At 46.0% G+C, this 18,836-nt stretch overlaps 2 protein-coding genes across 3 annotated transcripts in view; one reads left to right on the forward strand and one right to left on the reverse strand.

The window, feature by feature from the left end:
* Window positions 1–351, reverse strand: part of CUNH9orf78 (chromosome unknown C9orf78 homolog) — a 32,291-nt gene extending 31,940 nt beyond the window's left edge. The window contains exon 1 of the mRNA XM_077478221.1: window positions 185–351. Coding sequence (XP_077334347.1) covers window positions 185–270 — 86 coding nt within the window. The 5' untranslated portion in view covers window positions 271–351. The remainder of the gene's footprint in view (window positions 1–184) is intronic.
* Window positions 352–362: 11 nt separating this feature from the next.
* USP20 (ubiquitin specific peptidase 20) overlaps window positions 363–18,836 on the forward strand; it is a 118,766-nt gene continuing 100,292 nt past the window's right edge. For both annotated transcript variants that reach the window (XM_077478205.1, XM_077478210.1), the window contains exon 1: window positions 363–479. The gene's annotated coding sequence lies outside the window, so the exon portion shown is untranslated. The remainder of the gene's footprint in view (window positions 480–18,836) is intronic.

Here is an 18,836-nt window from a genome sequence, read left to right on the forward strand (position 1 = left end):
CGGGTTTGAAGGGATGAGGTGTCAACCCTACACCAGACACCACTGTATAAGATGCTCACTTCCTGAAACATTTTCCAGAACCATCTGACAACACAGGAGATGATAACACCAGCATGCTCTCCATGCAGCACAACCGAAGTCCCCTTTAATATACTGCTTCCATGTCTCCAGGGCCTCCACTCACCTAACCTCAGTGGTCACCTCATCATCCTCCTTCTCTTCATCCGAGCTGGAGGCTCTCCGTCTTCTGAAATTCTTCCCCGCTGGCATCTTCCTTCCCAGCAACTTCTCTGCCTCTACTGCATGTAAACACAGGGGGACACGCCACTTCCGGCGCCTAGTGATAACGTCACACTGCCCTTCTCAGGCTTCCCGGGGCCCCGCCCTGTCCCTGGCAGGGGTGGGTGGAGCCAGACGTCAGCCGTCAAAAGGCTGCAGAAAGATGGGGAAGAAGAGCCAGGCAGGCATAGAATAGGGAGGTAAGCATTCTTCCCCTCCGCCCTCGCCCCCCATTGTCTGGCACAGGGGGAGCTCAGGCTGCTGGGCAAAGCTGGCATGTCATAATGTACATGTATAAGGGGTATGTTTACACAGGGACAGGGGATGGGCCAGGCTGGGGTAGGCGGGCACTTCATGCACACACTGAGAGCCAGGACTATATAACTGTGTGCATTATTATTATTATTATACATGATTTATACAGCGCCGGCAGTTTACACAGAACTTTACAATATAGAGGGGTGGCAGTACATTTATAATACAGAAGGAATAGGAGGGCCCTGCGCATGGAGCTTACAATCTAATATACATACATATGTATACTGTGTGTGTGAGTGTACTGAACTAAAATACAGCCTATTAATTGGCAGACAAATGTGTGTAAGTATCTACACAAATTTGCGTGAAAATTGCGCAAAATACATAAAATAAATAAAAAGTCAGAAAAAGTAGATGCTCAAACAGGAGTATCATGTGCAAGAGGCCTTATATCCACTTTACCTCTGGAAGATTTACCCCCCCCCCCCCCCCCTCGCTTCATGACCAGGTCATTTTTAAAATTTTCTACTGTTTATTGTCTCAAACATTTACATTATCAGGCACACATGATTGAAATCGCATCGTCCCTTCCTTTTGTATTACAAATAATATGTAATTTGGGACGGGTCACAATATGGTAACTAAGGCTACGGAATGTCTCCCACATTGGAGGTCTGCGGGAGCGCGGACGCCCCTCGCATTGGAGGTCTGCGGGAGCGCGGACGCCCCTCGCATTGGAGGTCTGCGGGAGCGCGGACCCCCCTCGCATTGGAGGTCTGCGGGAGTGCGGACGCCCCTCGCATTGGAGGTCTGCGGGAGCGCGGACGCCCCTCGCATTGGAGGTCTGCGGGAGCGCGGACGCGCCTCGCATTGGAGGTCTGCGGGAGCGCGGACGCGCCTCGCATTGGAGGTCTGCGGGAGCGCGGACGCGCCTCGCATTGGAGGTCTGTGGGAGCGCGGACATGCCTCGCATTGGAGGTCTGCGGGAACACGAACGCACCTCGCATTGGAGGTCTGCGGGAGCGCCTCGCATTGGAGGTCTGCGGGAGCGCGGACGCGCTTCGCATCGGAGGTCTGCGGGAGCGCGGACGCGCCTTGCATCGGAGGTCTGCGGGAGCGCGGACGCGCCTCGCATTGGAGGTCTGCGGGGGGAAGGAACTCCCCTCGCATTGGAGGTCTGCGGGGGGGAAGGAACTCCCCTCGCATTGGAGGTCTGCGGGGGGAAGGAAGGCCCCTCGCATTGGAGGTCTGCGGGGGGAAGGAAGGCCCCTCGCATTGGAGGTCTGCGGGGGGAAGGAAGGCCCCTCGCATTGGAGGTCTGCGGGGGGAAGGAAGGCCCCTCGAATTGGAGGTCTGCGGGGGGAAGGAAGGCCCCTCGCATTGGAGGTCTGCGGGGGGAAGGAAAGCCCCTTGCATTCGAGGTCTGCGGGGGACGGAACGCTCCTCGCATTGGAGGTCTGCGGGGGGACGGAACGCTCCTCGCATTGGAGGTCTGCGGGGGGACGGAACGCGCCTCGCATTGGAGGTCTGCGGGAGCGCGGACGTGCCTTGCATTGGATGTCTGCGGGGGTGGAATGCGCCTCGCATTGGAGGTCTGCGGGGGGAAGGAACGCCCCTCGCATTGGAGGTCTGCGGGGGGAAGGAGCGCCCCTCGCATTGGAGGTCTGCGGGGGGAAGGAACGCTCCTCACATTGGAGGTCTGCGGGGGGACGGAACGCTCCTCACATCTGAGATCTGTGGGGGACGGAATGCTCCTCACATTGGAGGTCTGTGGAAAAGCAGTTTTGTACTTACCTGTCCATGTGCTGACTTGTAGAAACTTCAACTCCTTTGGTGTGTTGAATATTCCAAGGCTCCTTTCAAAACTCAACCAATTATGGTTGAAGTTGGGACATGAGCTACTGAATCATAAGCACTATAATGACATGTGCACACAACCGGACATTTCAATGGACTTTCGACGGACTTCCGTCAAATCGGACTTGTATACACACAATCACACCAAAGTCCGACGGATTAGACCGTGATGTCATACGACCGAACTCGAATAAGGAAGTTCATAGCCAGTAGCCAATAGCTGCCCTAGCGTCAGTTTTCGTTGGACTAGCATACAGATGAATGGATTTTTCGACTAGACTCAAGTCTGTCGGAAAGATTTGAAACATGTTCTAAATCTAAAGTTCGTCTGATTTTTTTTGACAGCAAAGGTCCAATGAAGCCCACACACAATCGAATTGTCCTCTGGATTCGTTACGTCGGACCTTTGCTGTCAAAGTCCCACCGTGTGTATGCGGCATTATAGCTCATTTTGAAGGGGATTTTTGAGTGGGACGTTGAATACCAGGCAGACCCTATGAAATATCTTGAGCTGAATTATTCTTCATGAGTCCTCCACTACGGCCCTGGGTAGACACCTCCATTCCACCCTTGGGTTAGGGACATTGGTCATTGCTAGTGATTTAGGGATAATGAACCTGAAGTCAAAACCTGTGCTTGTACCTTCATAGTATAGAAAATGAGTGGGTGGAAGGGTATATTTTGTTGTAAATGTAAAACGAGAATAGAATGTCTTGTGGGGTCCACTAGGTTAGGGATTGTTGTAGAGATCTGTTATGCCATCACATATTGCAAGGTAACTTTTACTTTCTTTAAAAAAAAAAGAAAAAAATCACATTAAAATAAAATAATAATAAATAAAATAATCACTCTAGGACAAGAGCTATTCCTTGGGAGCAGAAAAGGTAGGAATCTGAAACAAAGTTTATTAAAATCCTTGTAATGTACATTCATCACCTGGAGGGGAATGTTTTTATTTTATTTTATTTTTTTCTCAAGAAAAGTGGAGTAACCTTTTAAATACAGAAAAATCCAACCCTGGGGGAAAGCTGGAATAGTAGTCAAAGGCATTGGAGGGGAGACAGTCCCTTGAGCACGTAAGAGTTTTCTGGCTTCCCTCCATGTAATAATAGTGTCCCTCAAGAGGAGATTTAGTTTGACGTAGCTGGGTAAAAGAGCATTTAGCATGTAATACCCTCTAAAGTGACCGAGGTTGTATTAGCTGAGCATCTAGGCCTTCAGCCGTGTAAAATTAGGTGTCAGACATCCATTCCCTGACATGACTTAGAACGCTGGCAAGGTTACATAATCCGATAACAGGAAGGTTCACTCCTGGGTTCTGTTTAGAAGCTTGCAGATGCTCTAAACCAGGGGTCTCAAACCAGTGGCCCTCCAGCTGTTGCAAAACTACAAATCCCATGAGGCATTGCAAGGCTGACAGTTACAAGCATGAATCCCACAGGCAGAGGCATGATGGGATGTGTAGTTTTGCAACAGCTGGAGGGCCGCCAGTTGGAGACCTCTGCTCTAAACAAAGGCAAGCAAGGCAGAATCCAGCTTTTAGGAGAGGAATGGTTTGTAAGAGGCAGAGAAGGCATGCCAATCTGATTGTTTTGAAAAAGGGCATCTGCCCATCAGACTTTATAAGGAGGATCCACTCAAACTATTTTCAGTTCTATGCAGTCAGACTGTAGTTATTAATAGTCAATTATCCTGCACATAGTTCACGTCTTGTCTAGTTCTGTTTTTTTATTACTTTTGAATATGCGATTTGGGATGATTAAACTTAAGCAGTAGGTGCATTTGCAATGAGTTGCGCCAGTCTAAAACTGTATTTTAGGGCATGGCAGCCCACTTTTATTCAATAAATGGAAAGTTGCCCACACAGGGGTTTCTTCCACACAATGTGCACAAATGAAGATACCGAGCCACCTGGCACACTTGTTGATAGCACTACTGCTCCTCTTACCAGTCCCTTTTGACTGTGTTGTCCAGCTCTCCTGGAACACTTGGCTTTGTAGCATTTAGTCACAGTACCCTGCTGCACGGTCCACTTCTGGCCTATGAATTGGGGTTCTCCTGACTCCAGAAACTGAGACTTGCTGCCTCCTGCCTGGGCACTCTGACCCCTCGATGAGACCTCTGTCTCATGACTTCTGGCTGGGCCTTCTGACCCATTGATGAGACCTCTGTCTCTTGGCTTATGGCTGGACCCTCTGACCCATTGATGAGACCTCTGTTTCTTGGCTTCTGGCTGGACCCTCTGACCCATTGATGAGACCTCTGTCTCTTGGCTTCTGGATGGGGCCCCCTGACCCCTGATGAGATATTCCACTGGGATTGGTCTCCAAACTGGGAGCTCTGAGCTATTCTTAGATCTGAGTATATATCGAGCCTGTGCACTTGTGTAGTCAGCCAGGTTGCAGGACTAGGACCAGGTAGAAAAACCCAGACACAGGATTGAATTTTCCGATCCAGAACTACACAATCTGGAGAAAGCCTAAAACACATCTTTCTCCACTCAGAAATGATAGTCTGGAACCTCACATTAACCCTAAATGCAAATCCTGTGTAACACTTTCCTATATTCTTACAGTGACAGGGCCTCCCTCTGTCACAGTGAATATAAAAATACTGTGGGGGTTATTTACTAAAGGAAACTCCACTTTGCACTGAAAGTGCACTTCAAAGTGCAGTCGCTGTAGATCTGAGGGGGACAGGTGAGGAATATAAAACATAATTTTAGCTTGCACAGTATTGGATGATAAAATCAGCAGAGTTTCCACTCATTTCAGATCTAACCCTTAGACTTAGAGCCACTGCACTTTCAAGTGCACTTGCAGTACAAAGTGGATTTGCCTTTCGTAAATAACCCCCAGTGTGTTTTATAAAAGATGCTTTTATTGTACTTTGCACTGGGTCAGTGGAACGCTAGTTCCATTTTTTCCGCTGCACCCCAAACCTCTGGGTTATACTTTCTCATTGGTCCCCAAGCCCTACAACATGGAAGCCATCCCTGTACTGCACTGATGATGGCCAACAAGCCTGAAACCACTGTATATGATTTTGAAATGCATGGCTCTTTATTGGGTTGTATTTGTAATATACACTAATGGTTCTGGATGTACTGATAGTTAAAGTGGAAGTAAACCCTCCTATCGTTTTCAGTCAAGGAAGCTGCCATCTTGGCCTCTAATAATTCTTCAACTGCCATGATGCTGCACATGTGATCAGTTATGACACCAGCCATTGGATGGTTTGAAAGTTTGGTTGAGAGCACAACCAATGTGAAAGTTAGCATTTCTGGCATGCCGGGAATGTAAGTGTTTTTTTAAACTGGGTTTACTCCTACTTTATAGAGGAATCTTTTTCATGGTTCTCCCCACTGTCTGAAATGAGAAATAATCGCCTTTTTTTTGGGAAGGCATGTGACATTTGAGAATCTTCTTTTCTAGGAAACTTCCCTATGTTCGCTATACTTTATATTGTAAGATATCAACCAAGAAATACAAAAAGTGTGAAATGTCTTGCATTTTATCCTTGTGTGGAGCCTTCTAGCCTCAGACACTCGGTTCTTAATGTGCTATAGCTAATGGTTTGTCTTTATTCCCCCTTTGATGTACCCATCGGGTCTATAGTTTTTTTTCATACTGTATGTATAAAGGGATGTTCACTGAACCTGAATCTGTTAGGACCTATGCTGACAAACCTTTTTTGTTTGCTTCAAGTGTGTTTTGCATTCCCATCCCAAGGCAATGCAAAACCACTTGAAGCAAATGAGATCAGTTGCAGGCCAAATGCACTTGTCAGTAAGGGCTCATTTACACTTGCCTTGGCTTCAACACACATTAAAGCGTCTACCGCTTCAACATGCTTGTATCATGTGTTTTTGATGATTCGGTGATGCTCTTTTGAAGCTTGGCAGATACCCTGTGTGTGTGGATATCTCATACCTGCAATTTCTCCAAAACAAAGTGAAGATAAAGCTCAATTTAAAGCCTCTCAAGAGCTGCAGGTGCTTCAAGCGAGCTTCAAGCAAGCTAAGTCATAGTCCTTCTATGGAGGCTTTGAAGATGCTTTGAAGCACCACTAAAGCAACATGGGGTATCATTTTTTAAATGAAGCTGCAGCAAAGCAAGAACAAGGTGTAAACGGGACTGTAAGCTAACCATTTTATTTAGAGTCAGGGGCTTTGACTGGCGTTCAGAGAGCTTTAACAAAGCCTGTCTTGAAGCAGGTGTAAACTAGCCTTGCTTTGAAGCAGGTGTAAACTAGCCCTAAATTCTGAATCATCTTAGAAGTGTCATGTAAAGATCACAAGTCCAAAGGTCCTCAACACAAGCCCTTAGAATGTCTAATAGGTGCCACTGAGTTTAATGGAGAGGGATGGCACAGAAGGTTGGGTTGGGGTTTCATTCTCTTCTGGTTTCTTTCTTTGCCTGAGGCAAAACAACAGAACATTATTATTTTAAACTCCTTTCTCAGGTTGTTATAAGGTTAAGCCCTATTTATTATTTCCTGATGAAGGATGACCTCTAAGGACACGATATGTGTGGGTTGTTATGAATGAAGTCTTGACCAATCTCTGGGCTATAACAATAGTGGGGTGATCCTCTTCCAGCTGTTCTTCAACTACGGTTGTACCCATGCTTGACCTGATACCTGGCAGGAGGCCAGTACACCCGGTGTCCTCAGTCTAGCAGGGGGGGGTGGGGGGGGCAGGCAGTCTCAGAGATAATCGGTGCAGGGGCGGGGGGGCAGTTACAAGCACCGATCTCCCTGTATAGCTTTTATGACAGCAGCTCCTCCTCCTCCTCTCCCTCCCGTGGCTGTCAGGGAGATCAGTGCTTGTAATTGCCCCCACCGCTGCACCAATTGTCCCCTGTTCCTCTACGCCTCCTCCTCCGGCTCCCCCCCTCATCCAGGATCTGTCAGGATGGAGAGCGGAGGAAGGAGCCGGTAAAGCTGTGATTTACCGGCTCCTTTATTTTCCGATGCACAGAGTCAGTGATCACTAATCGTTATGAACTGGAGAGACTCCGCTACTTGCCATAAATGTTTGGGGGGCAGGTGGCTCTTTTGTTCATATGGTTTGGGAATGTGCCAAGGTGAGATCATTGTGGTCTATGCTGACTGAATTTATCACAGACAACTTCGACCTTCCCAATATATGCTCTCTTGAGATGTCTCTTGGGTATTTTTGAGCAAGAGGTGTTAAATGAGCACACCGAGCTGTTCCTTAGATTATTGTACTTTGGAGTTAGGACACTTATAGCTAGAAGATGGATTCACACGGAACGACTGATGTTAGGGATGTCAAAAGTTGGGGGGAGGGACTTGAGGGTGGGGGTATTGACTCGGTTCTGTAAGTTATAAGATGAGGTGGCTAAATATTCCACTCTATATATTTTTTCATGCCCGGGGGGATTTGTATATATGGTTGAACCTTGAAATAGGAGCATAATCCATTCCAGGAGAATGCTTGTAATCCAAAGCACTCGCATATCAAAGCGATTTTCCCTGTTGAAGTCAATGGAAATGAAGATAATTTGTTCCACACTGACTTCTATTGCATGCAATATCGCATGTGTCCAGAGGTGGGGGGGGCAACGGAGAGACTCGGAAATACTCAAAGACTGATCGGATGCACTCGGGAACTCTCGGATACACTCAGGGAACGGAGTATTTGAGTGTTTCCAAGTATTTCTGAACGGCTCTGAGTGTCACCGGCACCTCTGGCCAAAAGTGGTACTGCACACCACAGAGGCTTGAATCCTGCTCGTTTTGCGAGACAACACTCACAAACCGAGTGAGGATTTAAAAAAAATAATTACTCGTATTTGCGAAATGAGTTACTTGCAATCCAAGGTTCCACTGTATTTATTTTGCTACTTATCACTGGAATACAGGTGGGAATACTAGACTCTTACTGAAGTCACACTTTCTCTGGACAGGGGAGGCGGTTCTGTGGACCGGATTATTATGCACTATGCAATGTTTTTTGTTGTATCTGGCGCTTCAAAATACTTGATATTCTGTATGTGTATATTGTCTCTGCTGAATACAAATTTTATTTAAAAAAGAAAAAAAAAAAACATTGCCACATTTTGGTATGAGGGGGGTTGAATAGTGCCCTATCATTGATATCATTGGGAGGAATAGTGCCCCACTGTTAGTGGCAGAAATGGTGCCCCATTGTTGATGTCAGTTGGCAGAAAAGTGTCTTGTATCAGTGGGAGGAAAAGTGCTCCAGGGGCTGGATAAAGGCAAGCAAAGGGTCGCAGTTTGGAGACCGCTGACTTTGATTTTAGAAGAACAGGAATAGCCTCTACCATAAATACTGTGTCAATTATAGTAACTTTTTCATTCCCATTAGTGCAAGGCTCATAAAAAAAATATAAGACAGAACAGCATTCAAAAGAATTCTAAGGCTGTGAAAGAAAGTAGTAGAAATAGATACAAGCGTAGAGAGGCAACCATCATAATAAAGTATATGTCAAACACAAGGCCTGTGGGCCAAATCATGTGGCCCTCGCACCTCTTCTGCAGCTGTAGCATCCCCCTCATCTCCACCCCTACCTTGTCTCAGCAGCTAGCAGCAGAGAGGACAGAAATCCTCCTACAGATCCTGTGCAGCCACAGAAAGGCTCATCTCTGCCCCCCCCCCACCCATCTCAGCAGTCAGCAGCAGAGAGGAGGACAGAGCTCCTCCTACAGATCTTGCACCTCTATATACAGCTGCTGCATGCCCTTGTCTCGGCCTACCCTGGTCTCAGCATTCAGCTGACTCCGGCAGCTGACTCCAGCCCTCCCCTGGTCCTCCTGCAGACACGGCAATGCTTCTAAACTCCACTCTAGGCTTCTTCCCGACAGCAGCACAGGGGAGGTGCACTGTGATGTAAGGGAGGGTCAGGGGACTGTTTACTTTGGAAACCTGGGGGAGGGGGCTGGGGTGCTGTGGACATCTGCTTATAATGATTATGAGAATAATGCAATTCTATGCGAGTCTGAAAAGGAGGGTCACACACTGCTGGGATCATCCACAAGCACCTTTATTGGAGACTGCTTAGGCACAACACCATGGTACAACCATCTTCTGTCTCCAATAAAGGTTCTTGTGGATGATACCAGTGGTGTGTGACCCTCCTTTTCAGACTTGTATCATCTGTAACAGGAGTTTGAGTGGGCTCCGTGCTGGTCTGCACCTGCCCCCCCCTTTTTTTTTCTTAATACCTTTTCCTAGCTCTGTTCAGGTGGCACTTCCGGTCCTGGCCTCCTAGGCGGTTTCCTCATACGGCGATTCCCATGGACTCCTGGGATACCGGCGTCTTTTATCCCAGGTGTCCTTGGGAAGCCTAATGGCGAAATCTCGCAATATTTTGAGACTTCAGTATTTGCCTTCCTTCTGGTTTCTGTGTTAATTGACAGGTTGCGGTAACAACAGGTGGGAACTTCCACCTCCATGATTGCTATGGCAACCTGTAAACGCAGTGTGCCGCGCAGTGTCATTACTGCACAGGCGTGAGATCGGGAGGTGCATGCTGGATTGCCAGCGGAACCAAATAGGAGAGGGCTTCAGACACATCATAAATGGCTGCTGCCTGCTTGCCGGGATCCTGTGAGTAATGACATAAATATAAGCAAAAATAATGATTACACTTGTAAAAGTATCCTAATGTTACTGTACAAGTAAAGAGAATAACGGGGTGTTTAAAAAATAAAATGCTAAGTGGTTTCTGGCTCTACAGGATTATTCCTTCACTGTAAAACACAGGCCAGGAGTTGAGATGGGGAATGTAGGTGCCCTGTCCCGTGTTCACTCCTGTTGGGCCACAGGTGTTCCAACCCTGGGGTTGAAACAAGGGGGGGAGGATATGTAGAGCGTCCCAGAGAGAGCCAGGAAAAGTCCTGTTTGGGGTTTATACATCTCCCAGGCTCCTCTCATACACATTCAGGGATCTCTGGTCCAGTTCAGATCTTGGTCCTCTCCCCCGGGCCAATTAAACTCACCTGAGACAGACAGCCAGTGCTCTCTGCCTGGGAACCTCAGACAACTTCTGTCTAGGAGAGCAAAAGGTTGGTCAAGCTATTAAGTTGTGTATGTGGAATATTGTGTAGTTGGTGCTGAGACACGGCTTGGTTTTTGTTTGGCTATTTTTGTTCGGATTTGTTTTTGTGGAACCCTGTACAGCACGTGTATATATCACAAATAAACACTGCACTGTTTGTCACTACCTTACTGCATTTGGTATCTGTGCCTGAAAGACTGCTCATTCCAGGGAGCTTTGCACCTGCTACCTGTCCCCAAGGCTACAGTCGATAGACACAAAAATGCTGGTCTCGGCCCTGCCCCCCGCCAACCTTGTCATTGGATTTGATTGACATTAGCGGGGGGCAAATGGCTGCGCCGCCATCAATCTATCCAATCAAGAGCCGAGAACACTGGCCAGAGAGGTAGAGCGCGTCTCCACTGAGGGAACAAACAGGCTCAGGGGGGCTGCTGAGTGACAGAAGTAGGATGCATTAAGGTGAAAAAAAAATTAGGGTTTACAACCCCTTTAACACCTTTTTGCCCAGCCTATAGCAGAATGATGGGCGGGCGGTGGCTATACCATCCTTAATGGACGTCCTATGACGTCCCTCGCATGGGGATGCACAGCGCAGTGATCGGTGGTGAGCTGGGTCACTTGGACATGGCACATCACTGATGAGAGTAAAGAGCCAATTACATCGGCTCTTTACCATGTTATGAGCTGTGTCCAATCGTAGCTGATCACATGTAAACAAATGGCAATTATCAGAATTTCCTTTCCTATGTGTCAGTGTCTGAGAAAAGGAAAGCCGATAACCAGTTTTCTAGTTACAGGGGACCTTCACAGCTAATAATCAGGGCACTGATCATCAGTGCAGTTTAGCAATGCAGCCTCATCAGCGCACATCAGTGAAGAAGAGAAATTACATATTTGGAAAATTGTATAATAGAAATGGAGAGAGGTTTTTTGTTTAGCAAAAAATAAAAAACCCAGTGGTGATTAAATACCACCAAAAGCTCAAAATTCATATGGGTACATATGTGTTGCATGACCACGCAATTGTCATGTAAAGCGTGCAAGAGGTGGAAACCATGATTTCTCAGTGGTAGAGCTCAGGAAGCAAAGATGCAGAATAGCATTTTAAAAAGAATTCTCTGACTGTGAAAGTAGTAGAAATGGATAGGTGGACAGGGAAGAAAACATTATACAGTATAATGCCAGTAAAAACCTCCAGCTTTTTTTGGCCCTCAGAGCACCCTGGTGGTCCCATCCCAGACTGCCTATACAGATACTGACTTTATGAAAGTCCGAGCCGAAGCAGATCTCCGCCTTCCCCTGCATGTCATATGGTAATAACCAGGTCTCCTAGTAGGTGACGGAGTCCCCAGAATTGCATTGAGTTAAGCCAGCATTTATGTCATTAATTCAGGGTCCTCTGGGACATACTGTACCCCGAGGGCCAACCAGAAAAAGTGAGTGCATTTTGACCCAGGCTCACCATAAATAAATGGTTATTATGCACCATGACACTAATGCCGCATACATACGACTGGATTTTCCGGCAAACTAGGTCCAACGGTCTTCCTGACGGACTTTTGCCGAAATTCCGATGAACTTTCAGAACGAACGGACTAAGTCTGTCCATAAGTCCGTTAGTTTGGAACATGATGACGTAAACGGGACTAAACAAGGAAGTTCAATAGCCAGTAGCCAATGACTTCCCTTGCGTCGTATTTGGTCCGTTGGACCAGCACATAGACGAACGTTTTTAAGTGTCCGTCCGATAGATTTGAAACATGTTCTATTTCTAGGTCTGTCTGATTTTTCTCCCAAAAAATGAACGGATTAGCTCACACACGTTCGGATTGTCTGACGGACTAATCTCGTCGGACCTTGTCTGCTGGAAAGTCCGGTCGCGTGTATGCGGCATTATGTTTTGGTTGCGTGATTTCCAGATCTTGAACCAATGAGAGTTAATACAGCCCAAAACAGCAGAGTATTTAAATGTCTGTGCATTCTAAAAAATAAAATGCAATCTCTCAACTTGTTGGTCCACGCAAGATCAAACACACTGTTTACTGTACTTGTTCTGCTTAATCTGCAATATTTTTAAGTTTTACGGCGATGACATGCTGAGACCTAATTATAAAGAAGTGTACTGAGCCTGCACACCTGCTGAACAGTCATGGCCAAAAATATTGGCACCCTTGCATTTCTGTCAGATAAAGCACCACTTCACCCAGAAAATTGTTGCAATTACAAATGTTTAGGCATTCTGAAGTTTATTTATTTTGTTTGTATTGGGATGACATGAATAAGTGGAGAAACAAAAAGCCAAATCTGACACATTCCACGCAAAACTCCAAAAATGGACTGGACATAATTATTGGCACCCTCAATAATGAATGACCGCAACATACAGGGATAGACAATGTAATACTGACATATAATCACACACATAGGTTGAACTTGATGGACTTGTGTCTTTTTTCAACCTCACCTACTATGTAACTGTAATTTAATATTTTGTGGCTTCCTGAAACCATCAATGAGTTTCTTACACCTCTCTACTGCAATTTTGGACCACTCTTCTTTTGCCACCTTCTCCAGGTCTCTCAGATTGGAAGGGCTCCTTTTTCCAACTGCTGTTTTGAGATCTCTCCACAGTTGATTTATGAGATTTAGATCTAGACTCATTGCCGGCCAGTTCATTACTCTCCAGTGCTTTGTCTTACTGGGTGCCTTTTGACGTGTGCTTTGGGTCATTGTCCTGCTGTAAGACCCATGAGCTCTGGTAGAGACCCAACTTTCTGACACTGGGTCCTACATTGCACCCCAAAATTCTTTGGTAGTCTTCGGATTTCATAATGTCGTGCACACGGTCAAGACATCCAGTGCCTGAAGCAGCAAAGCAACCTCCAAACATCAGTGCACCTCCACCATATTTAACTGTAGAGACTAGGTTCTTTTCTACATAAGGCTTCATTTCTTTTTTTGAAAACAGTAAAATTATGGGTTTTAACAAAAAGCTGTAATTGTGTTTCATCTGTCCACAGCACATTCTCCCAAAAGGATTTTGGCTTCCTCAAGTAAGTTTTTGCAAACTCCAGTCTGGCTTTTTTGTGTTTCTGTGTCAGCAGTGGGGGTCCTACTGGTTCTCCTACCATAGCATCCCTTTTCATTCAGATGGTGCGAGCTGACACAGTTGTACCCTATGCCTGAAGGTCAGCTTAAAGAGGAGTTTCCCCTGAAAAAAGAAAATGAAAAGTCAGCAGCTACAAATACTGCAGCTGCTGACTTTTAATAATTGAACACTTACCTGTCCCAGGGTCCAGCGATGCAGGGGAATGAAGCCCCGCTCATTTCCCCCCTCCTCTCGGCGGCGCTGGCATTCTAACTGTGGGCTTCACAGCCGGGCACCCACTGCGCATGCGCGAGCGGCGCCGCGTGCCATGATTGGCCACACAGTCATCTGGGACCTGTCATGTGGGAGGAGGGAGGGAGGGGGCGGAGGTGAGCCCTTCCTGCGCCGAGTGTAAGTGATGTCAGGAGCCCAGGCACTGAAGGAGGCAGACTACAAGTAGTGATGGACGAACTTCCAACGGGACGTTTTGTGAACCGCGAACGCGGCCAAAAGTTCACGAACCGTAAGGTTAGCGGCGGACCTCATTGACTTTAATGGCAGGCGAACCTTAAAAACCTCCAGGTCATATTTTCAGCCACAAAATACTTACTTGCTGTGCACACATAGTCCCACAACATGGACACTGACATAACAGAAGTATTAAGTGAATCTGGGTTCGACAACGACAAGCATTCTTTTTTTTATCTGTGAAATTTTGACAATTCAGGAGCGCATGAAGGCTATGGAGGAGAGGCAAGGTCAGGGCAGGCTATGAAGGGGGTGCAGGAGATGATCAGTGCCACAGTCAGGGCAGCGCAGTCCTGTGCCAGTGTCTCAGTGTGCCAATCTGTGCTTGAGCCCCTCCCTCTGCCCGGCCCTTCCTAGCTATGCAGGGCTCCACTGCGGCGGTCTGGAGGTGCCAGTCCAGTGCTGATCCTCAGCCATGGTGCTGGCACTGCCTGCTGATTGGCATCTCCCTCACTGTCTGAAACCAGCACCGCGATAGAGACTGAGCACTGACACCAGCACCGTGATAGAGAGCACTGACACCAGCACCGTGATAGAGAGCACTGACACCAGCACCGTGATAGAGAGCACTGACACCAGCACCGTGATAGAGAGCACTGACACCAGCACCGTGATAGAGAGCACTGACACCAGCACTGATAGAGAGCACTGACACCAGCACCGTGATAGAGAGCACTGACACCAGCACCGAGATAGAGCACTGACACCACACCAGCACCGAGATGGAGAGAGCACTGACACCACACCAGCACCGAGATGGAGAGAGCACTGACATCAGCACTGATACCAGCACCCGTGATAGAGAGCACCGACATCAGCACTGATACCAGCACCGTGATAGAGAGCACTGACACCAGCACCGAGAGCACTGAGACCACACCACACCACACCAGCACAGAGAGAGAGCACTGATACCATCAACTCGCTGCGGGACCCAAAAATATGACACCGCTCAACCTCTTTAAACAGGTGGGTACGGGCATATAGTACGGTGTGCTTTATTGTACAAGGAAGTGACACTGATAAAAGACAGCTGCAGAATCGGTCAGCACTCAGCAGTCAGCAGTGCACCATAATATACTTTGTATATTTGAAAGAAAGTATATTATATGTGTACAACCCTATATACTGTACACCTATACCAGTCCTTAAAAGGACCTTTGTGGACCTAATAGTAATAGCTAGTGATTAAACTGACTATCCCTGCTCCACACAGCGTCCTGTTCTTTATACTGACAAAAGACAGCTGCAGAATCGGATAGCACTCAGTACAGCAGTCAACAGTGCACCATAATATACTTTGTATATTTGAAAGAAAGTATATTATAGGTGTATTACAACCCTATATACTGTACACCTATACCAGTCCTTAAAAGGACTTTTGTGGACCTAATAGTAATGGCTAGTGATTAGACTGACTGTTCCACACAGCATCCTTTCCCTACACTGACAAAAGACAGAATGTAAAATGGCCGCCAGATCAGGTCTATTTATAAGGTAGGGGGTATGTCCAATTGTCCATGTGCTGAAATGTCTCAATTGGCTGTCCTGTACCCCATGATGGATGTGTCATGGGTCAAAGCTCTTCACAATGTAAACGCATATGTCCGCTGTGCAAACAGTGCCAGAAGTCCGCCGGTTTGGCGAATCGCGAACTACCAAAATTCAGAGCAAACCAACCGCCGGGCGAACCGCAAGGCCATCTCTCACTACGAGGAACCCCCTAGCAACAGGCATTTAGAGGTGTTTAAAAAAATAATAATTCCCAAATGTTTTTTTTTTGGGGGGAATTTTAATCATTTTTTTATTTTTCTGTGGAACACCACTTTAACTACTTGCTACCCAGGCCAATGGTGACACTTCTCTCCTACATGTAAAAATAATAATTTTTTTGCTAGAAAATTACTCAGAACCCCCAAACATTATATATGATTTTTTTAGCAGAAACCCTAGGGAATAAAATGGTGGCCGTTGCAACTTTTTATTTCACACGGTATTTGTGCAGTAATTTTTCAAAGTTGATTTTTTGGGGGGAAAAAAACCTTTCATGCATTAAAAAAAAAAAACGTCTTTGTCTTTGATCATTTTTTCTCCTTTGTCCACATTCAGGGAGATTTTCTACAGTGTCATGGGCTGTAAACTTCTTGGCAATGTTTTATGCAGTGGATATGGGAACATTAAGATCTCTGGAGATGGGCTTGTAACCTTGAGATTCTTCATACTTTTCCACAATTGTTGTTCTCAGATTAGCAGAATATTCTTTGCTGCTCTTTCTCTTCTCCATGGTCCATGTGGAATGTGTCGGATTTAGCTTTTTGTTTCTCCACTTTTTTATGTCCTACCAATACAAACATAAAAATGCCAAAACATTTGTAATTGCAACAATTTTCTGGGTGAAATGGTGCATTATCTGACGCAAATGCAAGGGTGCCAATATTTTTGGCCATGACTGTGTGAGGGATTGAACAACTTACTGGTGTACCAGGGAAAAAAGTGAACTGGTCTTTAAACAATATTCTAGCACATTCAATGGAATTTTTCAAAGTGTAGTATTAATGGGTAAAAAGAAAGCACACCCACCAAATTTAGAAGGGTGAGATGTTTTATTATGTGCGCCATATCGATGCCGTACCAACCATGCAAACTTTCTGGTTTTACATTGTTGTACACAGATTTCTAAATGTGTTATGACAAAATGGTTCTAAAAGAAGCTAGCGGTTGGTGAACTGGACAACTAGAGAACTGATGGCTTCCCTTGATGAAAAAAATCATTGAATGTGCTTTTATATATAGGACCAAAAAAGAAAACTATGATAGAAAATGATTCCTCAAAAATGTGATATGCACAACTGTTTGACCTAAAGTCCCTCTTGACTTCTTGTCTTGGTGATGGGACTTCAGTGTCATGCTCCTTGGGCCCCTGGCACAGCTCAGTTTAGAGTCTACCCTGACACAGATGGAATATGGACTACCACTCCTGACAACCCAGAGGTCTCCGCTCTTTAGGATAATTACCGGTATACCTTTAAAACCACCAGATCTTGAAGCACATATGCCCAAGGGGCTCTAAAGAAAATACTTTCTAGTCTCCACCCACTAGCCCAATTTATTTTTATTTTTTTTGACGTTTGTGAGATTGTGATGAATGCCTACTGCAAGCTTCTTCTTGTAGAGGAGGGGTAAGAGGTCATTGGAAAATGCAGCACTGTATATCATGGTTAGTCTTCAGATGGAGTTTCATCATCAGCTGTGATTTAGCAGTTTAATGGCTTTAGCTAAAGCTACATACCGAGGCCATGTATTATGCAAGAATATCTGTGTCCTGGATTCCAGTCCCCTCAACCCCCGCTGTATAAAGATCCTCAAATGATCTGCAGCACCTGACAGCAGAGCAGGATGCGTATTATTACCCTATATTTATTGCTTATTTAAAAAGCTCCAGCATATTATGCAGAATGTATTTTAATACATTTTAACTGCAGAATAACTGATTGCTGCTGCCTCCATCTTAGCTGGAGAATAAATAGCAGTTGCAATTATCTGAAAGAAACTGCCATTGCTAAGTTACGTTTGGATCCTAACTGTATCTGTGAGCCTGGAGTCTCGCTTGTGTGTGTTCGTGTGATTTTGGAGCAGTTTTTTCATGTTTTTTATGCTTTTTTTTTTTTTTTTTTTTTTTTTTCCAGGTGTTTTCAGGCTTTGCATTTTTGTTTTTACCAATAGAAAGCTAGTTCCTAGGGGGAGGAGATGGTTGTTGGGTGCCAAATCGCACAAAAACATGTGTTGCAAGCATTTTTCAAGCGTTCCTCTTAACCACTTCAATACAGGGCTTAAACACCTTCCTGCCCAGACCAATTTTGAGCTTTCAGCACTGTCGCACTTTGAATGACAATTGCGCGGTCATGCTACACTGTACCCAAATGAAATTTTTATAATTTTTTTTCCCACAAATAGAACTTTCTTTTGGTGGTATTTGATCACCTCTACAGTTTATATTTTTTGCTAAACAAATAAAAAAAAGACCGAAAATTTTGAAAAAAAATGTTTTTTTGTTTCAGTTTCAAAACTTTGTAAATAAGTATGTTTTCTCCTTCACTGATGGGCACTGATGGGGATGCACTGACGGGCACTGATAAGGCAGCACTGATGAGGTGGCATTGATAGGCACTTATGGGCACTGATAGGTGGCACTCATGGGCGACACGGATGGACACTGATAGGTGGCACAAATTGGCACTGATAGCTGGCACGGATGGGCATGGATAGTTGGCATGGATGGGCACTGATAGTTGGCATGGATGGGCACTGATAGTTGGCATGGATGGGCACTGATATGTGGCACGGATGGGCACTGATAAGCGACATTGTATTGCATTGTTTTGTACTGATGGATGCCAATCAGTGCCAAACAATAATGCATGCCAATCAGTGATGCCCATTGTGGGCACTGGCATCCATTGGGAGCACTGACTGGCATCCCTGGTGGTCTAGGGTGGCATAGCTGGTGCTGGGCATCCCTGGTGGTCTGGTGGTGTCCCTGGTGGTCCAGTGTGGGCATCCTCGGGGGGGCTGTGCTGATAATCGATCAGCACAGACCCCCCCTTGTCAGAGGAGCAGCCGATCGGCTCTCTACTTGCGTCTCACAGACACGAGTGAGGAAAAGCCGATCACCTGCTCTTCCTATTTACACTGTGATCAGCCGTGATTGGACATGGCTGATCACGTGGTAAAGAGTCTCCGTCGGACACTCTTTACCGAGATGGTAGTTGCGGGGTGTC

The sequence above is a fragment of the Lithobates pipiens genome, unplaced genomic scaffold (genome assembly GCF_037356315.1).
Source record: "Lithobates pipiens isolate NorthernLeopardFrog02 unplaced genomic scaffold, aLitPip1_a1.2 Scaffold_1, whole genome shotgun sequence".
Lineage (NCBI taxonomy): Eukaryota > Metazoa > Chordata > Amphibia > Anura > Ranidae > Lithobates > Lithobates pipiens.